Below are 27,819 nucleotides of genomic sequence, written 5' to 3'. Positions count from 1 at the left end.
CCCTTCTTTTTTTTTTTTTTTTTTTTTTTTTTTTTGCAGTGAGATTTAATAGTATTTATGATTGTGGGTGATAAAAAATATCAAAAGACACTCCTTCCTCATGTAATAAGACCTCTCAAATGTCTCAATCTATGTTATTTACCTCCATATATAAGTGTAAGAAGAATACAATGTTATACGGAGTATAACAAGATTTAAATCCCATTAAGACTTTATGATTGAGGATGGAATTTCACCATTAGTTCATCACATCAAGTCATCAATGATGCTCATATACCCTTTTCACCATTAGTTCATCACATCAAGTCATCAATGATGCTCATATACCCTTAAAGAGATACTTCGTATAATAGATACTTGTATATTCTTTGAATATCTTTAATAGCAACCCTGGTTACTACCAAATAAATTGATGGTAACAAACCAACATCAATATAAACTTTAATATGCAAAACCCGTAACATAGCTAGATTCACCAATCGGAAAAATTAATCCTCAAATTGTTTATGCACATTTTTATTTTACCAAATTAAATACCCTCAATTATTCAAGTAACATACTAACATATTTTATGAACAACTGGGTAACCCTAACATATTTTATGATTATTGAACATGCTTCATTTGCAAAATAAACAAAATGAATAACTACAAGACTAAATTTATTTACATCAAAAAAAAAAAAAAAAAACAACATTGTATAGCGTGTACCTCACATGTAAATGTATGAGGCGTCACACATATGTAACATCTAGAAAAAGGGTTAGGTTCGTGTACTTCACCCACGAACACTCTCATCTTTGACCACGTCTTGTAACAATACTACTACCTCCGTTAACGGTTATTTGCAACATATACTATAAATGGATGCTAACTATTATGTACAACAAATGTTTTTTTTTTTCCTTTTTAGGTAATCATTTCTCTCTATCTCTCTTCTCATCACATGCACCCAACTTTTTCTCTCTCCATTTTACTCTCACAAACAAATTTTGCCTAGGAGTCCACAAACACCCCCTTTGTTGCAAATAATATTTAACGGAGGAAATACTAAAATATGCATATACTGATACACATATACGTATTATATAGTAAACACACAAGTGACACAACACTGTTACCTCAACAAGATGGAATTAAGCCAAACGAGTAAAGGACTATCTTAGAAACACAATCCAACCATTTTGCTACGTGGCCTATGTCACTATTCCTGATCGCCCTCTTAACCTACTCATACGATATGGTTATAACTTACAAGGTGACCACTTCCTTCTTCATTCAACCCATAAGCCAAAAGAGTGACCACAACATTAAAACTTTAGGTCCAAAAACAATTAAACAAACCCATCCAAAACCAAAATAAGAGAATAATTAGTACCATAACCAGTTAACCACCCAAACATTAAAAATCACTTTCTTCCATTAATAAAACAAACAATCCCAAATAAATACTCTCTCTTCCCCCCTAAATTGCCCAGTGTCCTCATCTTCTTCGCCTGAATTCCCTCAAAACATTTCCCACTCTCCCAAATTATTTCCCCCTTTTTTTAATTCCTCATTCTCAAATTCCAATGCCCTAAAAAAAAAAAAAAAAACCCAAAAAAAAAAAAAAATGTTACAGTAGTTTAAATTCTTCACAATCAACAATTATTCTAATGGCAGCAACAACAACTGCCACAACCACAACCACCGCAGCAAACACTAAGCCAAAACGGCGTCGTTTCCGTGAAATTACCATATCGTCCTCAGCATCCCCTGAACTCGCTCTCTACTCACTCTCTCCAACTCTCTCTCCTTCAATGGCGGACTACGATTCACAACAATACCCCACAAATTTCAGCAAGTTCAACTCTGCTCTAACAGCGGGCCTTCTAAACCCGATGTCCCCACCTCCTCAAACCCGATCAAGCCCGACCCTCTTCGAAATGATGGCCAGTGAGCCCGACATTCAGCCCACTACCAGATCCACACCCCAAAACGGCGTCGTTACCGCTAAGTCTCCTCCGCAACCGCCATTGTTGGACAAACAGGGGTTGCTGCAACTTCGGATTAATGATATTTTGGCGAATAAGAGTCCAGGAAATCAGTTTAATGACCCGGGTTCGAGTGATATTAAGCTGACTTTGAGTTCCAAAGATGGGTTTTCTGTTGAGTTGTGTGTTCATCGTCAGATTCTTGTTGGGAATAGCAGGTTTTTTGCTGGGAAATTTGCTGCTAAGATTCATAGGAATGGAGGTGATACGACGCCGTTTGCTGTTGAGATTGCTGATTGTGATGATGTTGAGGTTTATATTGAGACTTTGAGATTGATGTATTGTAAAGATTTGAGGAGGAAGCTTATGCGTGAAGATGTTCCCAGAGTTCTTGCCATTTTGAAGGTATAATTTATTTTTTTTGTAATTTAATTTCTGGGTTTTTATTATTGTTTCTTGAATTTGTTTTCTGTTGTTTTAATAGAATAGTGATTCAGAAATGGCGCCTATAGAAATATAAGATTGAATAGTTTAAGGAAAAAGTGAAAAAAGAAAAAAGGAAAAATTGTGTTTTGAGGGATTATTGAATAGTATAGTTTGTATTTGGTTGAGCTGAATATGGCTACATTATACTATAGGAGGTTATTTCGGGTGATTCGTGGTTAGGATCGCGGTAGGTATGTGTATTTTTGGCTATGAACTAGAGTGGTTGGTGAACAAAATTGAGGTTTGGTTTCCACTGTAGGATTTCCTTTTGAAGTGCAAGCATGATTTTGACTAGCAAGGTAGTTAATTGTGTGCTGATTGTTAATCTTTGTTTTATTGAGTAATGTTTGTGTTTGATTGACTATTGATTGTTAATCTTTGTTTTATTGAGTAACGTAAATTGAATGGTTTCGATATTCTGACTGTGTAGAGTGTAGACTGTATCTATCGGTATCATGGCATTTAGGTGATTGTATAGGTATTTCCATGAAGAGAAGAGATGGGTTGATAGCATGAGTACTTTGAGTGTGAATTGCTGCAAATGGTGTGCCTTTGCATAGATTGTTGTAGGGTTACTTTTGAGAACCCTACATTGTTCATTGAGGGTAACTTGTTTTGCCCTGTTGATGGTTTTCCTTTCCATCTGGCAATCACAGTGAAGTTTCGAGAGGAAAAGGTCTATACAAGCCATGTTGCATTTAGTTTTCTTTTCTACTGCTTGTAGGTTTCAGCTGCAATTGGATTGTTATGTGAGGCTGTTGTTGTTGTCAAAGAATAGGTTATGTGACATGCTACATGTTTTTCTGCTTGTAGGTTTCCGCTGCAATTGGGTTTGATGCAGGGGTATTGTCTTGTTTGGAGTATTTGGAAGCTGCGCCATGGGCAGAGGATGAAGAAGAGAAGGTGGCCTCACTACTTTCTGAGCTACATCTTGAAGGCATAGGTGCTAGTGAAGTTCTTAAGAGAGTGTCCCTTGATGCAAACGCTCATGTGGAAGAGAACATTATTGAGAATGAGGAAGTACTTTTGAAGCTCTTAAATGTAGTCCTTGAAGGGAAAGATGAGAAAGCAAGGCGAGAGATGAAGGGATTAGTCTCCAAAATGCTCCGTGAGAATGCAAATCATAATGAACTGCGAAAAGAGTCTTTGTATTCTGCTTGTGATGGATGTTTACAGCGACTACGCCACCATTTCTTACAAGCTGCAGCATCAAACTTGCAGGAAGTAAGTCAGATTGCAAGGCAGGCAGATAACTTGCACTGGATTTTGGATATCCTAATTGATAGGCAGATTGCTGAGGACTTCCTGACTACTTGGGCTTCACAATCAGAAATGTCAAAAGCACATTCTAAGGTTCCTCCAGTTCACAGATTTGAGATAAGCAGGGTTACAGCCAGGCTTTTTGTGGGCGTTGGAAAGGGACAACTATTGGCATCAAAGGATGTGAGGTGCCAGCTATTACAAACATGGTTGGTGCCCTTCTATGATGATTTCGGGTGGATGAGAAGGGCTTCAAAGGGACTTGACCGGCATTTGATTGAAGATGGCCTTAGCAACACCATTCTTACTTTGCCTCTCTCATGGCAACAAGAAATCCTTCTTGCTTGGTTCGACAGGTTCCTGAATTCTGGAGAAGATTGCCCTAACATACAACGGGGTTTTGAAGTTTGGTGGAGAAGGGCATTCTGGAAACGAAACACTCTTCAGCCGGACCATCCTCATGTTCGGATTGCAAATGGGAGTTCTGATAATAGATAGACAGTAACTATTCAAATATGCAGAAGTAAAAAAAGCTAGTTTTCGTGGGATAATCATTCATCCAGCTGCAATTTTGAAGATCTTGGTTTTCCTAACTCAGTCCTTATTACATGCGAGATCAAGTTTCAATCTTGAAGATCTCGTCGGATATTATACACATTGACCTGCCTTTTGTGCGGTATTGAGTCTTTTTCTTTTGCCAGCTTCATTGTTGAAAGTTAATGCTAATCAAAGAAATCTTGTTAATAGCCGGCCGTCATACATTAGATGAGATTATGTTGTTGAAACTTGAAAGCAATGGATAATCATATACGGCTATACGCCGTGGTTGTTGACTGTGGACAATGGCTAGTGTTAGTGTCATGATTAGCACTAATAAGACAATGTCCCATGCCGACTTGCTCATTGAAGCTACCTTCATCTCTAATCCATGTCTTTTTCAAGTACAGTCAGAGTTATTAATTTCTTTTGTTGCAAAGCTATCAAAAACATCACTCACTGCCGGATGATATCAGTAGATCACATGGATTTTGGCTTTGTTTGGACCGTAAATCTGAGATATTTTTGACATCTAATGTTATCTATAAGTTTCTCTTTTGTGCATTGCTATTGCCAAGTGCCAAATTTATGGCGTACCAAAGTGGGTTATGATATTGTCCAAGACACTTTGTGGTGCTCTTCAATCCTTTATTGATTTTACTCTCGGTAGTTGTTTGGCTAACACAAATATTAAAATACGTACTAGAAGTTGCTTGTATAGTGACTGAATGAAAAAATAAAAAATAAAAAAAAAACCGCAATTCCTATTCCGTTTTTCCTTGGAAGGCTAAATGTGCATTTATGAGGCAAACGACCACTTGATATTACTTGTGTTGAATTTCTTTATGGTGGTTTGATGCATTGTGTTATTTCAATATATGAGACACAATGTTTTTTATATGCTCCGTAAACCGTAGTTTATAAATGTGGCCACTAGCAAAAAGGGAAGAAATGTGGAAAAAAAAAAATCTAGTAAATTGACCAACTTTTAGAGATTGTTGAATAACTTTTCTGGATTGATAAATAAAACTACGGAGTAACCCCAAAAATCCATATATAAATATAAAGTTTTTAAGAATACCCACCTCTTGTAAATGGGTTAGAATGCCAAATACTTTTCATATATAAAACAAAAACTTTTATATGCTACTCCCTTATGTGAAATGGTTGATAACTAGATAAAACCCTTTTTTTGAAAGTAGATATAGTCAAAATAGAGATAAATTAGTAAATTACTAGTAGTATACTTGAATAATGAAATCATATGAACTATCCAAGTATGTATGGAGTGGGTGTCAACAAGGTTTTGTTGGTTAAATTTTTAGAGATAACCAAGACTTGATATTGAATCTCATGTACATAATTTTGCGCTTATAGCTAGGGATGTCAGTGGGGCGGGGATGGGTCTCGGTTTGGCGGGTGGTGGGGCGGGGATGGGGATAAAAACCATACCCGCCATGGGTGATGGGGCGGGGGTGGATTTTAAGTTATAGTTATACCCGCCCCATCCTTGCCCCGCCGCACCCGCCCCACTTCGTACTCGCCCTATCCCCACATCATACCCAAATCTATATATCTTTTAAAGTAAAATTACATACTTTTGTACTATTTATAAAATAATTACGTAAAATACAATATTAATTATAATACTTTGTATGACGCTTATATTATAACACAAAAATGTGTGTAGAACGTTTTATTTTATAATTCGTATTAATTATGTAGGATTGTGTATTTGAGATACGGAGATTAGGTGGATCTTAGGTGGGGATTAGGTGGGTCTTTGGTGGGGATTAGGTGGGGATGGATATCCAAGTGGGGGGTGGGGCGGGGATGGTTTTGGAGTTGTACCCGGTGAGGCGGGGATAGGGATAAAAATTGGACCCGCCGCGGGGATGGGGATGAAAATATTAGGTGGGGATGGGGATGGGAAGGCCAACATCCGCCCCGCCCCGCCCCATTGACATCCCTACTTATAGCTCTCTCTTGCTTTTTGACAAGTATATGGTAAAGGGTCAGTAATTCATTTTGCTAGGATTTCTAGTGCTCATTACTATGTCGATGGAACTCTACCTCCAAACATATGTTTAATTTCATAAATTTTCATTACTCCATATCACACTATACTTATAAAAGACACACTATACCACCTTTAAAATGCGATGAAAATTTACAGGAAAAACAGGTATTATCTTCACAACTTATAAAATTATTACCATTACCAATACGTATAATTATTAACTACCAAACTAGTTGTCGAAGAATATGTAAAACCCCGAGTAATTCTGTAAAAATATACTTTGCCTTTATCATCATATTCCTTCAAAAAAAAAAAAAGTTAAATAATAAAATAAAATATACTATCATCGTATCGACATGGGATCTTCATTGTCACTTATCTGAACTATTTATTTCTTAAACTAATTTTTCTTTTGATTTGGTGAAGTAAATAGCCTTGGAATGCTACAGATCGAGGTAGTTGGTCTGCAGGTTAAATGAATGACCCTTGATCAGAAGAAGAAGACATAATTAAATTGATTAATATTAGTGAGTCTGAAATGTCAAAGATAATGAATTTTGAGATTGGGACAAATTCCAGACTTTAGTTACTTCATAACTGGGGCAACGTGATAATGTAAAGTGATGGATGCCCAACTTTTTTTTTTTAGTAATATGGATTCTACTCCAAGGCTAATTTTTAAAGGTGACAATGCAATCTTCTACATAAACTTTGCAAGAAATGAATTATCCTTTGCTTCATTGCTTGTTATGCCCCTTTCTTAAAGTTGACAAAGAAAGGTTGTGAATGTGCTTTGCCCATTTCCTCAAGTAATGTCTTGAAAACTAACTCTTCAATCTTGACTTGGAAAATTCAACTTTGGGTCTTGGCAAGGCAAGTACAAACAAGTCTAGCCGAGGTTTTATCTCTTATTTAACTGTTACTCTATAGTAGGCCACGTCACGATGATATTTTATACTTGTTTGAGGTAATTCCATTCTTTAAGATAGTGGATCTCTTTATATCACCTTAAAGTTATATTACTCCATTTTACTACACAATGTCGATTGGATATGAATTCTTAATCATGTTATCGACACACATTCTACTTACAATCTCGAGTCTTGGTGGCTATTTAGAACATGTTGAAAACCATAAATTATAGCCAAATGATACAATTGATAATTCATTTTTAGTGATCTCGTCATGAAATTTAAGATGTTAACGGATTGATGAGTGATTCTTAGCATGACACAACATGATACGTGATTAGTGAGCTCGGCCATAATTTGGGCCTTCTCAAGCCTAATATACATATGCTCGAGTGCTCGACACAAGGATAACCCACACAGTCAATTTATAGTAGGCAATAGTAAAACTAGCAATCGTAAATCATGGTGAAAATGGTGACAACTGTGGTCCATGTGGTGGTCTCATGGAGCAGCTAACCACTAATTCAGGATATGATAAATTTGTACCGCACACCTAGGTGAGAAGACCACACAGATTTCGTCCATATGTATAAAACAAAACCATGTAACACTACTTTGGAAAACGAGATATGCTTACTACATTAACTAATAAACTATTAATATTATTTGCAGCAAATTGAACTTTGTTAATTGATTTCTGATTGGTGTAATACAAGCAAAAAATTGAAATTATTGGTGTAATACAAGCAAAAAAAGATCATTTTTCTAATAAATATATATAAAAAAAAAAAGGGATTGAGAGTTTAACGATTGTGGTTGCCATATAACCAAGGGATCTTATACTTTGACACTTATTTCTTTTTTCCAAAGACAATCTAATATATATATATTGTTATGAAATATATAGAAATTAGAGGATTAAGAGAAGAAGGTAATAAGAGAAGTATTACTACTTTTATGTATTACTCTTGGTAATATTTTTTGTGCATCATACAAGTGAAATTACATGGCTATTTATAGTAGTAAGAACCACTATTACATTGTGGGCTATAACCTTAGAGGGTGGCAATTAGGGTTGGCTACTACATTAAATGCAATGAAGAAATTGGAATGTGGACATTCACACCTTGACTAAATTAATTAACTCTTAACACTCCCCCTTGAATGTCCATACAGAATAGGGTATATGTTGCCTCGTTAAAATCTTGCTAGGTAAAACCCTTTAGGATAAAAGCCATAGCTAAGGGAAAAGAGTACAACAATATATTACTATATGCTTTAGTGTACTGCCTCATTAAAAACCTTGTCAGGAAAAACCCATTGGGATAAAAACCTGATCGAAGGGAAAAAGAGTGCAGTGCATATAATGCTCCCCCTGATTTTAACATAGTTTATGAAGACGACGCATCCCAATCTTGTGGACCAACCGCTCAACACTCTTCGAAGGTAGGGACTTAGTAAACAAGTCTGCAAGATTATCAGATGATTGGATCTGTTGGACATTTATCTTCTCTTCCTTCTGCAAATCGTGTGTAAAGAACAGTTTTGGGGATATATGTTTAGTCCTATCACCTTTAATATATCCTTCAGTTACTTGTGCGATACATGCAGTATTGTCTTCGTAAATGATGGTTGGACTTTTAGTTACTTCTTTCATCCCACATTCTTCTTGGATATTGCCGATCATTGACCTTAGCCATACACACTCACGTCCTGCTTCATAAAGGGCAATCAACTCAGCATGATTTGATGATGTCGCAGTTAAGGTTTGCTTTGTTGATTTCCAAGAAATTGCAGTTCCACCATAGGTGAACAGATATCCAGTTTGTGACTTGGCGTTTTGTGGGTCTGATAGATATCCAGCATCTGCATATCCGATGAGGGTGGCATCTTGCCTTGATTGATAAAACAAACCAAGATCTTTTGTTCCTCGTAGATATCGTAGTAAGTGTCTTACTCCTTTCCAGTGTCTCTTCGTTGGTGCGTTGCTAAACCTGGCTAACAAATTCACAGAAAAAGCTATGTCTGGTCTAGTATTGTTAGCTAGATACATTAGAGCCCCAATTGCACTTAGATATGGTACTTCAGGACCAAGGACATCCTCGTTTTCCTCTCGAGGTCTAAATGGATCATATTTCATAGTCAAAGACCGAACAATCATCGGGGTGTTTGTTGGGGTCGCTTTGTCCATGAAAAAACGTTTTAACACTCTTTCGGTGTAGTTAGACTGATGGACGAAAATACCATTATTTAAGTGCTCAATTTGCAATCCAAGGCAAAATTTAGTTTGTCCAAGGTCTTTCATCTCAAATTCTTTCATCAAGTATTTTGCAGTTCTTTCAAGTTCATTTGGGGTTCCAATGATATTCAAGTCATCAACATAAACTGCAACAATTGCAAACCCTGATTGTGATCTCTTAATGAAAACACAAGGACTGATTTGATTATTCTTGAACCCTTCTTTCATAAGGTATTCACTAAGACGATTATACCACATCCTCCCAGACTGTTTTAATCCATAAAGTGACCTTTTTAATTTTATGGAAAGTAAATGTCTAGGCTTGTGGTTTACTGGTAATTTTAGTCCATCTGGGACTTTCATATAAATATCTGTATCGAGTGACCCATATAAATATGCGGTCACTACATCCATCAATCGCATCTTTAGTCCTTCTGAGACTGTCAAGCTTACCAGAAATCTTAACGTAGTTGCATCAACTACGGGAGAATATGTCTCCTCATAATCAATCCCTGGAATTTGAGAAAAACCTTGGGCTACAAGTCTTGCCTTGTATCTAACAATTTCATTTTTCTCATTTCGTTTTCTCACAAATACCCACTTGTATCCAACTGGCTTTACACCTTCTGGTGTAAGGGTTATTTTTCCAAACACTTCTCGTTTTTCGAGTGACTTTAACTCTGTCTGCATTGCCTCTTTCCATTTTGGCCAATCATGCCTGCAACGACATTCTTCCACTGTTTTTGGTTCACTATCATTTTCGTCAGATGTCATTTCAATTGCAATGGAATATGCAAATATTTCATTTACGATAACATCATTTCTATTCCAATAATTCCTGGTAGAAACAAAGTTTATTGAAGTTTCATTGTTATCGATGTCATGGTCATCTTGTTCATCCCCTTTCGGATTATCATCTTTTTCTCTATTCTCATCTGTACTTTATCTTTCTTGACCTTCTGTAAGGGGAATATTGTTGATCTCATCAGGTCTTTTTAATTTTCTTGGTTTAGAGTCTTTTGAACCAAGTGGTCTTCCACGCTTTCGGCGTGCTAGAGATTCATTTTCAATGATCTTATCACCAGATGGAATTTCAATTCGTGCAGGGGCATTTTCAGCTGGTATATGTGATTTTGTCACTTTCTTTGCATCTATAAATGCATCAGGCAGCTGATTTGCAATGCTTTGTAAATGAACAATTTTCTGAACTTCTTGTTCACACATATTTGTTCGTGGATCAAACATTGACAATTGTGTTGCATTCCAAATGATTTCTATTTCTTTTTTTCGTGGGTGCACTTTCTCTCCCCCTAAGGCTGGGAATACTGTCTCATTGAAATGACAGTCGGCAAATCTGGCCGTAAATAAATCACCGGTCATTGGTTCAAGATATTTAATTATGGAGGGTGATTCAAACCCAACATAAATTCCCAGCCTTCTTTGTGGACCCATCTTTGTTCGTTGGGGTGGAGCAATAGGAACATACACCGCACAACCAAAAATTTTTAGATGTGAGACATTAGGTTCTCGACCAAAAACTAATTGTAGTGGTGAGAACTTATGATAAGCAGTTGGTCTCAATCTAATTAGAGTTGCCGCATGTATTATGGCATGACCCCAAGCAGATGAAGGCAATTTTGATCTCATCAATAATGGCCTTGCAATCAATTGTAGTCTCTTAATTAATGACTCAGCAAGTCCATTTTGTGTATGAACATGAGCTACTGGATGTTCTACAACAATTCCAATCGACATACAATAATCATTAAATGTTTGGGATGTAAATTCCCCAGCATTGTCAAGCCTTATTCTTTTTATTGTATGGTCTGGAAATTGTGCTCTTAGTTTAATAATTTGAGCAAGGAGTTTTGCAAAAGCAACATTTCTACTGGATAAGAGACTTACATGTGACCATCGAGTTGAGGCATCAATTAATACCATAAAATATCGGAATGGTCCACATGCAGGATTAATTGGTCCACAAATGTCTCCTTGAATCCTCTCTAAAAATGTTGGAGATTCAGTAGCAATTTTGTTCATAGATGGCCTTATTATTAATTTGCCAAGTGAACATGCAGAGCATGTTAATTCATCTGATCGAGGGATTTTGACATTCCTAATTGAATGTCCTACTGAATTTTCTATAATCTTGTGCATCATTCCTGTACCAGGATGACCCAAACGATCATGCCATAAATTTAGCAGATTCTTATTATCTAACTTCTGGTTAGATATCGAATTTATTTCAACTGGTCGTATATCTATATGATATAACCCTGAAGAATATGCTGGCAATTTCTCATACACATGTTTCTTGCCATGTTTTTCTGCCGTGAAGCATAAATATTCCTTTTGATCCACTATCATTGTTTCTAAATGAAAACCATTTTGACGCACATCTTTAAAACTTATAAGATTTCTTCGAGATTTACTCGAATATAAAGCGTCATTAATGATTAATTTTGTTCCATTTGGGAGTATTATGCAAGCTTTTCCAGAACCTTCTATTAGCTTGGCTGACCCAGAAATGGTATTAACATTTGCTTGAAATAATTTTAACTTTAAAAAATATTTTCTATCCTTCAGAATAGTGTGTGTTGTTCCACTGTCCAAAAGGCATTGAAATTTGGAACCAACTTCGGGCAGATCCATATCTTCATAAAATAATAAGTATAAGATTAGTTTAAGATAATTAAACTGGACTTACTTTATTAATGATGAAAAATTAAAAGTATATAACTTGAACATGAAAAAAAAAACATACAAGAAAAGTACATAATGAAAACATAATACATATCATAGTAATTGATGAATTATCTAAACATGATTATTCTCTCCAAAGATAAATTCACCACCAGCTTCACCATTGTCTATGTGGAAATCAGACACATCAAGGCTAATTCCAGGGACATTTTCTTCATTAACATAATTTGTTTCGGCATGTTTTTCTTTCCCTTTAATGGAAGCCTGGTATAGTTCTACCAGATGTTTGGCCGTACGACAAGTACGTCCCCAATGTCCAGTCATGCCACATCTATAACATGTGTCTTTTCCTTTTGTGGTGGCTTGATTTTTGTTTCCTTGTTGATGCCCCCTTTGAGTGTTGTTTCTAGGGGGAAATTGGCCTCTACCACGGCCATAACCACGTCCACGGCCACGTCCGCGGAAATTTCCACGACCTCTAGCTGCCACGGTTATTATATTTTCCACGTCCACCTCTATGAGCAACATTTGTCTCGGGTGGATTTGAGCTTTCTACAGCATTTGTTTCATTGAATGCTTGAGACCCAGTTGGTCTTAGGTTGTGATTCTTCAACAGAAGATCATTATTCTTTTCAGCAACCAATAATGTAGAAATAAGCTCAGAATATTTTGCAAAGCCTCTTTCACGGTATTGCTGTTGCAATACAATGTTGTTAGCATGGAATGTAGAGAGTGTTTTCTCTATCATTTGCACTTCAGTGACTGGTTGATCACAATATCTCAATATTGATACGATTTTATATAGTGATGAATTATAATCACTGACAGATTTAAAGTCCTGAAATCTCAGGTTTGTCCATTCAAACTGTGCTGAAGGAAGGAGTACCCTTTTGTGGTGGTCATACCTTCCTTTCAGGCTATCCCATAGTTCTTTGGGATTTTCCACCATTAAATACTCAGTTTTTAAACTGTTATGTAAATGATGCCTTAAGAGAACTATAGCTTTTGCTTTCTCTTGATCAGTTGGAACTTTAACTTGAGCAGGGGCATCTTTTTCGTTTCCTGGGATGGTAATTTCTTTGATTGTATGTTCCAATCCCTGAGCCTATAAATTCATTTGGGCATCAACTGTCCATTCAAGATAATTATGTCCGGACAAGTCTAATACGTCAAATTGTCTTTTCATCAAGTCTCCCATTTTAACTACAATCAAATAGGTAATTATTATTAAGCCAATTAAGCAAGTGATAATTAAAGTAATCAAATTGTAATCATAATAATAATCCATTTAAAACATATTTGCTTCTCCCCCTTGGGTTATTATTATGATTTACATAAAGTTAAGCTAAAATTAAACATGATAATTACGTTAATTAAACGACAACAACAATAATAACAATAACAATGATAATAATAACAATAACAATAAATACTACTACTATCACTACATCACCGACAACAACAAAAACAACAATAATAATAATAATATTAATGACATACATTAATGATAAGACAAAAGGAACATTTATTATAACAAAATGCACTTATAATCTACCTAGAAGACAAAAAACACTTGAAGTACTACGGAGATTACATGCATGAATTCCCTTTGTCGAAAAACCGAGCGCTACTTATGTAAAATGATGAAAATCATCATTGCCATTAATAAAACTACTAGGGCCATAATTAAAACTAAATATAGTTTTAATTTCCTTAAATCTTCTTCAAAGGTAAAGGGGTGTGGTGGTTGTCGGTTGTCGACGGGGAACATGGTGTGTGACCGGTGTAAATGGAGGAAGAAGAAGAGGAGATAATTTGGGTAAAGTTTAAGGAGGGGATAAGGTTTGTATGGTGAAATAAGGGGGTGTAATCCGCCTTTTATAGGGGGGTAAATTATCCGTTTCAGCTTTACACTACTGTAAAAATATCATACAATGTTCTAGTAGACTGGTAAAATAATCGTAATCAAACTATTAATATTTACAAACGTAAATAAGTATCACACTGGGATGCAAGCCGTAGTGGTCCGAGAACCCTAATCTATTCATGAGGTCAAGGGTTCGAAAACTGAAAGAAACATAAAAGTGTGTAATCTAAAAATTAAATAAATATAAAGGCTGCATCATTTTTTTTCATTTCAGTAATTATGCACAAGTAAGTAAGTATAAACATGATTTGTGTGACCATGAAATTTACTTTATTAACATGCATACAACAAATATTTCCACATGCAAAAGTAATTATATATTACTTTCTATAACCATGCATGAGAGTTACCAAACTAAATATCATAAATAAGGTATGTATTGATATCCTCATTTTTATCAACATGGCTAATTATGTAGAGTAATTTTGTGGAGAAATATATTATGAGTTTCTGGTATAGAGGATCCCATATGGGCAACTATAGAGCATACTCCTCAAAATATATTTTGTAAAAGAAATTGAATCTTTGTAAAAATTGGATAATCGGTATAAGTATACCTGATTGAAGATGGTGCTGATAACGTGTTATGAAATATATAGAAATTAGAGGATTAAGAGAAGAAGGTAATAAGAGAAGTATTACTACTTTTATATATTACTCTTGGTAATATTTTTTGTGCATCATACAAGTGAAATTACATGGCTATTTATAGTAGTAAGAACCACTATTACATTGTGGGCTATAACCTTAGAGGGTGGCAATTAGGGTTGGCTACTACATTAAATGCAATGAAGAAATTGGAATGTGGACATTCACACCTTGACTAAATTAATTAACTCTTAACATATATATATATTTCTTTTTTTCCGAGTTTTTAGAGAGCCACGTAAAATTTAATTTTCTAAGTGCGCCACGTAAGATTATAAATTTTAGTTGTGGCCAATCAAATACGAGATTTTTTTTTTTAAGAATTAAATAATTCAAAGCAAAACTGGTGAATAAGATTTTTAAGTTTAAATTAATTAAATATAAAATATTATCTTTTATAAAATATTATCTTTTGATACTAGGAATTTTATCTAAATATATAACAAATTTTAGCACATAAATAAAAAATAATGTTTTAAAAAATTCAAACAAACCATGCATCCCACGGGGTTCATCTAATATATTTGGTTTTCGTCTTAACAAAATATTTATACATTTTTATTATATATATGCTCTAAAAGTTATTACATTGACCTCATATCTTACTGTTAAAACTTAAAAAGGTTAAGCTCTTATGATTAATGAATACTTCACGAACATTTATTTTTTTTAAAATTTTTTAGCTTATTTATTTGCCTTCATTAATGTTAACTATGGTTTCTTTGTTCGAACACTTATGGATAATATGCGGACATTATGGAGTATTTGATTACATATTTTTCCACTTTAATGTTAATTGTCAACTACTAAATTTGTCATGTAAGGCCAAACTAAAATAACACTTCGGACGTAACTAACTATGTCGCATGTATTGCGCACGTTAACCGGCCTAATATTCTAAAAATTACTCCTTACGTTCCATATTGCGAGTAGTCGAGTACTATGAAAATTTAGTGGAATGTGAAATATAACTTTGAAAAATACTCTTTTGAACTCACATTAATTCAAACGATTATTATTAGTAATTTCGAACTAATATTGTACTCTTCAAAAATTACATTAATTTGTACTTCTATTGAAGTAAAAATTAGAAGTACAAATCAATGGGAGTTTTTTTTTATTATTATTATTTTATTTTTTTATTGACAAGCAAATCAATGGGAGTTAGCAAGCTTTTTGTTGAACTTAACTATTTAGCTATATTTCACATAATTTCGGTTAAACTTAAATTACCTTTTGCTTCACTTAAATTATTTTAAATTAATACTACCTCCATCCCTAAATTATATTCCTACTTCTAGCATTTATTTCCCACATAATAGAGAGAAGTAGGAACGTAATTTAGGGATGGAGGGAGTATTATTATTGAAGTTGAAGAGAATATGATCAAAGTGCTCAAATATTTTGAGATGATTGAAAATATTCAAATAATTAAGTACACAAGAAGTCCTTATCATAAGTAGAGCTGTCAAAAAGCTGACCCGATCCGAAATACCGACCCTAACCCGTCTGAACCCGAAAAAAATGGTGACCCGAACCCGACCTGAAACGAACCCTAGACCCGAGTTGACCCGAGTATTTGAGACCCGACCCCGACCATGAACCGACCTAGAGAGGACCCGACCCGAATGTGACCCGTAAATTATTGACCTGAACCGAACCCGACTCGAACCCGAGAATGACCCAAACCCGATTTAACCCGTCAAAACCCGAATTCAACCCGACCTGTTACTAACCCGACCCGAGGTCAACCCGACCCATTCCTAACCCGACTCGAATTTAAACCCGACCTGTTACAAACCCGATTCGAGATCAACCCGACTTGTTATTGACCCGATCCAAATTCAACCCGACTTGTTATTTACCCGACCCAAATTTAAACTCGACCTATTACTAACCCGAATTTTAGGATTTAGGAGTTTTTAGGATAAAAAGAGTACTCCATATTGACTATTGAGTTTTAGGCTTTTTTTCAATTTATTTTGATTGATTTTCATTTTCCTAATTATCTTCAACTTCCTATATGAGCAATGAGCTTGAGTTATATGAGGAGATTGGGGATATGAGATGATAGAGGTGAGTGAGGTGGAGCTATATGAGTTGTCAATGTTTTTTAAACGCATTTGAGACACTATGAGGTGAGTGAGGTAGTACTGATTTCAGCCAAATGTATCTTCCTTTTTTTTTTCCTAAATTTATCTTCAACTTCCATATAAGTATATGGCTATTTAAAATCCTTTTTTCAAATTTTATTATTATTATTATTATTATTTTATTTATTTTTAAGTTTTTGACTTGAACCGAACCCGACCCGAACCTGAGAATGACCCAACTTAATTATAACCCGCAAAATATTGACTTGAATCAAACCCGATAATGACCCTACTTGATTATAACCCGCAAATTATTGACTTGAACCGAACCCGACTCGAACCCGATAATGACCCAACCTGATTATAACCCGAAAATAATTGACTTGAACCGAACCCGACTCGAACCCGAACAGGACCCTAACTCATTTAAACCCGTAAAAACCCGAATTTAACCCGACTAGTTTTTCACCCGACCCGAATGTAACCCGACCTTTTATTGACCCGACCTAAACCCGACCCGAACCCGAAAAGATGTATGACCCGACATGACCCGACTCAAGCATGACCCAACCCGAACCCGACCCACATAGGTCCTGACATTAACCCGTATTGACCCAACCCGAGATGACCCGACCCACACAAACCCGACCCATTTACCCGAATTAACAGCTCTAATCATAAGAGTGAGAGATAGTTCAGTTAGTTAAAGCTTCTCTCTTGGTTTATAAGGGGTTTTCGGACTGATTTTCATCACATGCCATTGTAGATCTCTAAAAAAAAGCCTGTACAATGTATTTAACCAAATTTCAAACATTTAATGTGAGATGAATATTGAGTGAGGTGGCAAGAAGAAATTAAGTAAATAATGATCGACATTATTTAAGAGGCGAGAAGGTGAAATAGGATAGGATGAAAGAGAAAGATAAGATCTTTGTTAGGTTAATGAGAGGAGACAATATACGAATGAAGATAAGTGATGAAGTGTTGAACACATTGAAATTATGAGGTTGTGGTGTAGTGAAGGTTGACACAAAGTTGGTTGGTGATGTAAAATTGTAAATGGTGTAACTATATGCAGAGTGAAACATGTCATATGTATCATGCGATTCCACTGAACTATATATATGTACCATGACATTTTGTATTACATTGAACATAATATTCTAATGAAGAGAAAAGTAATGCCTAATGTCCAAACTCCGTATAATTTTAACTTTAATGTTTCTCATGAACATATATGCCAATGCAACACATTGACCAATAATAATTTTAATTATCAATAAAAAATTATAACAATCGAATATTAAAAAACTATTCATTATTGAGACGATTCTAACAAGTACCCCCACAAGACTGTATTTTTTTCTAATGTATAAATCAATAACATTAGTCAAAGTGGATCAGGTGAATAATGCAAAAACTCAATTCATGTCACTTAACAAACAAAGACAGTATCTGAAACTTAATGCTATTTTCATTAGTTTTTACAGATAAGTAAACAATACACTCATTATTTAGGTTTTTTTATTTTTTATTTTATTTTTATTTTTTTTTATTTTATGGGTGTAAATTTATCATTTAAGTCAACTTTACTTCCCTTAATCAATTTCTTTCATTTTCAGTAAAACCGTTATTTTTCCTTCAAAACGATGAGGAAAAAAAATAGCAATTTAACAATCTCAATGCGAAACAACGATTTATTTTTCTAAAATGTTGACAATAACACTCATTATTAAATTCAAACCTTAGGTATTTTACGGAGTAAGATTTTTAAGTATAAAAGTCATAGTCATAAGCTTAATTAAAAAAAATTATTCAAGATAGACTTATACACACACCATAGAATACTACCAACCATAAAGTAAAATCATATCATAGTACAAAACTACAAATATAAGCCCAATAATTGAATATCCATTTTACACCTCCATATTTCTCAATCCAAAATCTCAACCCTAGATCTAAAATAGAGCATAAAAGTCAAATAAAGAACAAAGGGCAAAACAGGAAACAAAAATAAAAGGGTTTTGGAGAGAGAAATTCAGAAGAATAAATACGTGGTGAAGCTGCAGTAGCCTTCACTTCCACCACCAAAGCAGCCAACACAAACAAAAAAAAAGAAAAAAGAAAAAAGAAAAAGCAAAAAAAGACTCTTCTCGAGGATTTTGAGGAGAGAGAAAGTGTTGAAGACGACGACATAGTCACACACACAAAGAAGCAAAGGTTGAAGATGAACTAAGAATTATTTCTGTATTTTTCTTCGATTTTTCTGCAATTTTTTGTTGATGATTTTGGAAAAGGTCCGATTTTCCGAGGAGAGAGAATGAGTGGAATGATGAATTTTGCACCGATGAAGCAGCAGAATCTCAGAAAAACCCTATTTATTGCCGCCATCTTTAATGGAGAATAGAAGATTTTCTGTTATTTATTGATGATTGAAAGAACTCAAGTTTCTGGTTTATCTATGTTGATGATGATGAAGAAGAATTTCTGGAACTAATTTAGTTTAATCTAGTGAAAAAAATAAATTAATCGTTTTTTTTTTGGAAGATCTGTTGAATCGAGTGGTTAAGGTGAAGATCGAGTGATATTTTCGATTGAATCTCAAGGTATTCAAAGTAATTTGTGTTTGATTTATGTTATAGTTGATATTTCTGCTGTTTTCGGTTTGTTGTTAGGGTTTTTGCGATTGTTGGAATGAATCTATCTTCATTGATTGCGTTGAAGTTATTGGATGATGGCGGTTACTAAGCAAATGAGTGTATAGTAAGTTTGAGAGTGTGATGATTGATGGAATTTATAACTGTTGGTCAACTCGAAGAGATATAACCCTAGTTTTTTTTGGCAAATTGGGAGATTTATTAGATTCGATTAATTGTTGAAGCTGCTATTTTTTGGAGTTGCTTTTGTTTTAAACTGCATTATTGCTGGAGGGAATGGATTTGATTTATGGTTTATGTGCTTGTTATAGCACGGTTTCGTTACGAGGACCGTCGAGACTGTTTAATTTATGCTGCTTGTGCTTGTTTTGGCGTGATTTGGTTATGAGGACTGTCGAAATCATTTAATCTGTGCTGCCTTTGGTTTTTGTTAGCATGATATGGTTATGAGGACTGTCGAAACCGTTTAATCTCTGCTGACTGTGCTTTGTTTAGCATGATTTGCTTAGGAGGAATGTCGAAACGATTTAATTTATGCTGAGTGTGCTTGATTAGCATGATTTGGTTATGAAGGGTGTCGAAACCAATTAATTTATGCTGACTGTGCTTGATTTAGCATGATGTGGTTATGAAGGGTGTCGAAACCAATTAATTTATGCTGAGCATGATTTGGTTATGAAGGATGTCGAAACTGTTAAATCTATGTTTGTCTCTGCTTGTTTAGCAATGTTGATTTGCATATGGGGCTGTCTATAGCATTTAATCTATGTTACTTGTGCTTGTATTAGTACTTGATTGATTTGCTCGAGGTTCTTTGAAATGTTGAAAGACTCCTTGTTGGAATTAGGTTTAGCCATTGATGTATTACCAATCATAAATGAGATTAATTATGCTTATATCTTGGATTCGAAGTAAAAGTTATGATTTGTGCTTTTTTTTTTTCCCCTATGTGTTCTCTTGTGGGTTAGTTTGGTCATGTAGAAAGACGCCCATAGGTTTTCTGGGAGGATGATAATGGATGATTTACTTTTATTGTTTTGGTCTGATAAAATCATGTAGTTTCCTTCTTTGATCTGTTTTCCAGGCTTAAATTACACGGCCACGTAAAATCTGGCCCTCTTACAGAAAGTGTATCATTATATGTATGTGTGATAACGGTCATGTGAGTTTCTGGTGGATCTTTGTTATTTCAGAGAACCATGGTTCTATACTTCTTTGCTGCTTGAAAGCTGTAGAGTAAGAGAAGTATGGTCTTTCCTTTGTTTGAGGAAAAAACAAGTTATCTTATGTTGCTATGTTTATGCAGTTATTAGCTCTTTCTTCTTGGAACCTGTGTGTTTTATGGCATCAATTATGTCTTCGTGAGTGCTAAGTGTGGCCATGTTCCCTCAACGTTAAGATATACTGGTGATGATGCCACATATCCTCGTGCTCGGTGCTTGTTTTCCTGTAATGACGAGTGATTAATCTGCTTGGTGTAATAACTTCCTATCTAATTAAATAGATTTATATGCATTTGGATGTACATGTTTTGTGTTTTCTCTTGCTTGGATTTCTGAATGTCACCCAAAACATTTTTGTCATGTACCTAGCATCAATTTTGATATTTTAAAGCAGTATCTCTCAAAATATTTTGTGGCTATGACTGGTTAGTAAGTTAAATGAAGGTAAATGAAACGAAATGGTATGCAAATTGCACCATTTGCATGTCTGCAGTTTCTTTTTTGTGCATCGTGAATTTTCTCGTGCTGTTTGGACCAAGACCATTGTCTAAACAGGTTGCATAGATGTCTCTGTCAATGAAGTAGTCTAGTCTTTGTATATTCGCTCATAGTCTTATTAATTCTGTCTGAAGGTTATAGAAGGTAGTCGGAGTGCATCAAGACTTGCCAGAAAGACAGTATCTAAAAGCATAAAGGATTTTACTTTATTTTCCTTCGCAAGTTCAGTGTTTCAAGATGCCTGTATCCGAGACTGAAAAGGTATGTCATGATTTTTTTTTTTTTTTTTTTTTTTTCCCAGAGTTAATATTAATAATTTTATCAACCTTTGAATATATTTGGAAACTCCTCCCTAAATCTCCTGTTATCTTCCATTTGGCAGCATGGAGTACTAGCATCAGGCTGTCGCTTTAGTAACAAGGCAGAGCATGTACCTATCAAAAAGAGAAGATTCTTGTTAAGGTCCCCGTCACCACCGCCAGTTTACAACTCTCCATGTGCAGAGGAGATTGCAGATCAAACGCGAAGTCAAGATGTACCTTTGCAATCTTCAATATCTGACATTAGTTCGAGCCAGATTGTTGAGAATAAAAATCGCATTGATGCTAAGAAAACTGACAATCCTAACAAAAGCTTCGGAGAAGATGAAGATTTCTCTGGTATATCAATACTTGCAGCTGCTGCCTGCAGTAGCAGTTTGGGAAGAGATTGTGGTTATGCGGAGGATGGTTCAGGAATTGAAGAGTCTTCTGTGCTGGAGCGAGCGCGGGAAATTCCTACTCATGCTGAAGCACCTTCATTATCTAAGGGTTTATCAAAGGAAGATGTTATTAATTCATCTGAAATATCAAGTGGAGCAACATCATCCTGTATATCCATAGAGCCAGTTGTAGAGCTTGCATCTATTTCAACCACTGTAAATTCATCTCAAAATGTTGTTGTTGTTGGAAAAATGAAGGATGTTTCCTTGGGCTTTTCTGCGGATGTTTCATGCAGCAAAGATGAAGATGAAGGGAAGGACCAGAGACAATCTTCCCGAGATGTTAGGTTGCATTGGGACTTGAATGTTGTGATGGATGCTTGGGAGCAGCCTTTTGATGATCCAGGAGTTCAAAATGTTGTTGCTCATGACATTTCTCAAGATGCTGGAAAAGTCGACCATAATGACAATATGGAATTGAAAGCCCTTAATTCACGAGAAAATTGGGAAACTATACATGCTGCAAAAAGCTGCCTAGTCCCTGGTGAACAGAGATCACCGGCAAATCAAAGTTCAGCTGATATCAAGGACAATTATGATAAAGATTCTTGCCTTAATCTGAAGCAGCCTCAATGCGTAGGCGAGAAGCCTCTGTCAACCAACTCCAACCTTAACATGGATGTTGTGAAGTGTATGGTTGAAGATTCTAAAAGCATGCAACATGATGAAAATGTTGATCCTACTGTTGGATTAGTTGCTGCTGCCCCTGATCAGACTGCTCAATTGTCAGCTTCTTATACTGTTAATGAGGTTGATGGTGGTTCTGTGAAGAGTCTGAATGATAAAAGTGTAAGCTATGAGCCAGTAATTGGAGGGTTAAAAACAGCTGGTGGTGTGTCTTCTTGTCAGTTGCAGAATTTTGGAAATGCTTGTGCTTCTGATGCTACATTTGGCGCTGTGTCTGCTGATAGTTATATTAGTTTGTGTGTGTCATCAAGGTCAAAGGTTAAACAAAATATCACAGTTCCAGAGGATTTGGAGACACCTAAGAATTTTCATCATGAAGAAAAATCTTTAATAGAGAATGCTGACTTGAAAACAGCAGAGAATCAAGAGCATGCTGAAGTTGCTGTATCAGATGATAATGCCCCTGTTCACACTGAGGCATCCAACTCTGTGCCTAAAAGATGTGAGCTTCCGGTAGCTTTAGATACTAAGTTGCAGGATTTTAATTATATTCAGGATGGAAACATAGTTAGTGATAATGAAACCATAAAGAATCCCTCTGAAAATTGCTCGGTAACACTCATGGATTCATGTGATTTCTCCATCCATGAGACTAGCAAAATTAACTTGGATAATTGTTCTAATTATTCTGACAATACTGATAATGAAGATTCTCTTAAACATAGTAATGATGTTGGTTTTCAATGTTATCCAGTTTTGGAGGTTGGCACTGATGCTAATGGTGAGCTCCAGGAGGGTTATGATTCCCAATATGAAGATGGGGAGCTCAGGGAGTCAAGTGGACATGCTTGGGAAGAATATGATGCTGGTGATAGAGAAGCTGAAAATATAGACTATATTTCGAACTACAGAGAAATGGATATAGCCAATTCAAGTGAGGACCATGTCTCCGAGTCTGGACAAGATGAAGAAAGAAAGAGCGGGAGACTGGGAACTTCTGCTGCCGTCGCTTTTTATGATTGTAAAAATGATAAAGAGGTTGTTGAAGTAGCTTCTGAAGCAGTTGGGAATGATAGGGAACATGATGAAGGCAACCAAATAAAATCGAGTCATGCTGGAGAGAAAACCGAAATAAATCAGCAAAAAGAACTGCTTGAGAGTAGCAGGAGCTTTTCAGATATGGGAAATCAAGGCATAGATGATATCAGGAGAAAGAATAGGATGCCTAGTCATATTGATGGACTGGATTCCCAAGGTGATGAAACTAGAATGGAACCAAAAGCATTCAGAAGGGGCTTGCAGTCACAGATTGAAGGTCCAGTTTCTCGTGATCATGCATATAGGGAGGAGCGTTTCAAGAAAATGGAGAATAGGTATCAGTGTTATGTTGTTATATGTGCGCTTTACAATGACTGCTTGCTCTTCCATCCTACCCATTCCCCTTTTGTTTCCCTTTGCTGTATTCCTTATATTTCCTCTTATTTGGTGATTACTTCTAGCTTTCTTGGATCTAATATGTTGATGTCTTTTTGATAGATTTGAGCTTGGCTCCATGAGATCGTTTGAGAGGCCGCGGTATTCATTTCACAGTCAAGGTAGAGGACGCCAAGGTGGTAGGTGGGATGGTTCATCAGACAATCGTAGAAGTTTCAGGCGTTACTCACCTATTATCCATGGACATTCAAAACTCGATGTTGATGCTAGTGTGGAGAGGGATGACCATGCATGTGTTGGCACTCAAGATGATGCATCATATTCTCAACGACCTCCAAAAAGTCGAGCTGGTGCTGATGTAGAGCCTTGTGCTGGATTTCACTCACGTTATAATACCGATAGGAAATTTAGCCCTGATAGATCTGGAGACTTTGGTCGGGGAAGATCCTTTAGGTATGGTCCTTTTTCTGAAAGCAGAGGAGGCAGGGGAAGGTTTAGTGGGCCTTCTCCAGATGAATCATTCCAGTCCTCCTTAAAATACCGACGTCCTTTGTCCCGCAGAGAGCGAAGTATTTCTCCATTTGGTGGTAGAGGGCAGTCAAATATACATCACTCTCGCAGGAAGTCTCCATCTCGATCAAGAAGTCGGTCTCCTGTCATTTGGAATTCTCCATGGAGAAGACTGGGGGCTGGAAATGGCGGTAATACCTTCTTTAGGCACCGTAGTAGATCTCCAAATTTTAGGCCTGAGGCCAGACTGCAAAGACTAAGGTCACCACAGCAACAACCTGGCTCCGGGCCCGACCATGCAGGTGGGTTTAGGTCTATTTCAAGAAATCATGGATCTCCTCCGCGTAACCGATGGGGTTCTGCTCGGAAGGATGAACCAGGTCATTTTAGGGAGCTAGGTTACAAGCAGCGGAACTCTGCTCCGGATAGATCACCAGGAAGAATTCGATTGAGGGATGACCGAGGTACCGCAATAGATTCCCCACGAAATCTGAAGCCTGATGGGTATTATAGAACTTCAGATAGGATTCCGGATGATGCTGGTAGAGGAGTTAGATATGAGGAGAATTTTGGAGAAAGAAGGAAACAATATAATCTCCTTCGTCCTGCTAGGCGTAACTTTGATGATGGCATGGCAAGTAAAATGCATCAGGATATTAGTGATAGTTTTTCCATGACTAATGGTTTTCGGGATAGAGATGTTTCGAATTTTCAGGACAGAGGGTTAAGGGGTATAGACAGCCGCATTGGCGAAGGTCCAAGGAGGTTTAGAGGGGAAAATCATTCTGTAATTTATGAAAGAGATGGAAAATTTAATCCTAATTCAAAGCAATTTGGGGTTGATGTAATGGATTCATCACATAATTCCAAGTCTGAGGAACAATATCGACCCAATTATGCTGGAAGATTTTCTGACACCAATGGATCCAATAGAGGATGTCGATATGAGAACTATCAAGACAGACGAAAACACTATGGTCAGCCTAATATCATGAGGCGCACTGATAATGAGGATCCAGAAAAGAGATTGGATCATGATGAAACTTTCCAGGATACTCCAGAATTTGGTAGCAGGGTTACAAGGGATTGTGATGGACGAATTGGAAGTTTATCCACAAGCTTCAGGGAAAATGAGGAGCCAGTTGTGTGTGGACAAGAGGATAAACTTGATGAGAACCCACTGTCGGTTGGCGTGCAGAATTGTGGTGGTGATGATGCTACAAAGGGAGTTGTTCCTTCTTAGCTTTGACCTGGGGTTTCGTTCTTCGTTCGGTATCCAAAGATCACTGGAAATTATTTAATCTTTTTTTTTTTTTTTTTTTTTTTTTTTTTTTTTTTTTAATTAACTTCTTGATGTTATCCCGATAGGATAGATAATGCCCGCAAATTTTTGTTGGGGTGCTTTTTATTAGTCTACATTGGCCTTTGACAAAAAGTTAGGTGGGTCTAGGAATTTTTTTGAATCCAGATACCATTTTCTCATTGAATGTGATGTTTATCTTGGCATTTTCTGCACATGTAACTCTTGACGTTATTGTTGTTGAGTTGAATCAATGAGATTTTTGGGGGCTATCTTGATTTACATTTTCCTGATTTCTGATTGTTTTTTTCTTACCTTTGCAAGAACAAACTTAGCAAGAAGTCCATCACAAGTGTTCTCTTCAGAGATATTATATATTGATCAGTTCTTCAGAAATGCTTTATTTTGCCTTTTGTTATTTTTTTTCATTGCTAGGTGATGTTGAGCGTAGGCGTTAATGAGTTGAAATGAGGCAGTGACAGCCTTTTATAGGGCTTTTATGGCTTGCTGTTATTTGGTGGATTTTAGCCATTACAGGACTTATTTTCTTTCATGGTTTAAGGGCTGTTGCTATCTGGCAAATATGCATAATTGAGAAAATCACAGTTGGTGTTTTGGGCAGTGCATTTATTCAGAATTTGAGCTTATGATGTGTATACCTGGATATCAAAAGTTCCACAAAGAACTTGGGGTGTTGCATGTTGCCTGTCTGCAGATGTTTGCAAAGCTATCACTTTTATCGTCATTCTTGGCAAGGTATCCCTCTGCTTAAATGCTTGAAGGACTTTATGTCAGTTGCTATGTGTGAATTACACTTGTGGGACTAGGAAGCTTGTACATTTCTGTGAACCCAAAGGCTAATAGGCTGTCTTGTGGAGAATAACATCATATATACACTTTGTTGTCTGAGATCAGTATGGAATAAAGGTGAGTATTCTGTTCTTTGTTATTTTTACTTATATCACTTAGTACTCTTTGGTTTGTCTAATATCTGGAACTTTGCAACATCTGATGGCGAAAAGCTAAATTCTAATTGCTTCTGATATTGTCAGTTGTATAGTTAGTATTGAGCAATGAAGAGGTGTGTGAAATTAGAAAATTGTAGGAATACTGGATTCCCAACCAACCAATCATCTATTAGCTGCTCACCTGCTCAATGAGCTGAATAGCACTTCTAGTTGAAGTTAGTAACAGGTTTCAGAAAATCTCGCCAGCTTTAAGTACTACTAATACAGGTATGTAGCTTCTGTACTCTGGTACTTCTTGTGAACAATCCTAGTTGGCTGATTAGGTATTATGTTTCTATCAAAAACTTTGGTTACACCTTATGTAAGATTGCCTAAACAAAGGTTGATGAAGGTGTACACAATTGCATGAGTGTTCTTCTGTTGTCGAGAAATCTGTTTGGATTCTGTGTTTGTTTGTTGGTTGTGCATATTATTTGTCCTAGAATTATTTAGTGTATTGAGGGAAATGTATGCTTTTCAAAAAAATAGCAAGAATTCAACAGTTGGTATTGGAGGTTGCCAGGTTAGCTGACAGATTTATTTGCTGTGAATTTGTTATTCCCGAGTGATTTCTCTTGTTTCTTCAGTTTTCAGAAAAATGGATGTCAATAATAGAAAGGGAGTTCAACTGCTTTGCCTCATTTATTACCTTTGATATATGTCATGTAGATCTGCGGTTGCTTGTTCTGTACCATCGGGCTCTTCATCAGCTCGACTTGCCAGTTATATAAACCCGAAGATTGGATTTTTTTGCTGTTTTAAGGGCAGGCCTTTGATTTTCTCTGGTTCGTACCTCCTGTTAGAGACAGCCCTTCTCTGAAATTGTTTCCAGGATAATGTGGATATTGTCTAGTTGTCTACAGGCTTAATGTGTAAAAGAAACCTTAGTATATTAGTACAGGCACCAAAGTCACTTTAAGACTGCTGATGTTGAGCAATGCAGAGAAACATCCTGTATCTGAAAATATTAACCGGTGGTGCTTATATTCATCCGAAGTGGGTTT

At 36.1% G+C, this 27,819-nt stretch overlaps 2 protein-coding genes across 2 annotated transcripts; both read left to right on the top strand.

Moving 5' to 3' along the window:
- Positions 1-1,342: 1,342 nt before the first annotated feature.
- LOC145598325 (BTB/POZ domain-containing protein At1g63850-like) lies at positions 1,343-4,636 on the top strand. Its single transcript, XM_081654668.1, has 2 exons — positions 1,343-2,377; positions 3,272-4,636. The coding sequence occupies exons 1-2, from the start codon at positions 1,655-1,657 to the stop codon at positions 4,214-4,216; spliced, it is 1,668 nt and encodes a 555-aa protein (XP_081510794.1). The 5' UTR covers positions 1,343-1,654; the 3' UTR covers positions 4,217-4,636.
- Positions 4,637-18,839: 14,203 nt separating this feature from the next.
- Positions 18,840-26,020, top strand: LOC145596554 (uncharacterized). Its single transcript, XM_081652734.1, has 5 exons — positions 18,840-19,405; positions 21,312-21,438; positions 21,560-23,066; positions 23,319-23,937; positions 24,101-26,020. The coding sequence occupies exons 2-5, from the start codon at positions 21,415-21,417 to the stop codon at positions 25,749-25,751; spliced, it is 3,801 nt and encodes a 1,266-aa protein (XP_081508860.1). The 5' UTR covers positions 18,840-19,405; positions 21,312-21,414; the 3' UTR covers positions 25,752-26,020.
- The last annotated feature ends 1,799 nt before the right edge of the window (positions 26,021-27,819 follow it).

The sequence above is a fragment of the Chenopodium album genome, chromosome 20 (assembly GCF_948465745.1).
Source record: "Chenopodium album chromosome 20, dcCheAlbu1.1, whole genome shotgun sequence".
Classification (NCBI taxonomy): domain Eukaryota; kingdom Viridiplantae; phylum Streptophyta; class Magnoliopsida; order Caryophyllales; family Amaranthaceae; genus Chenopodium; species Chenopodium album.
Note: the sequence above shows the minus strand (reverse complement) of the source record. Positions and strands in the feature narration are given on the sequence as shown.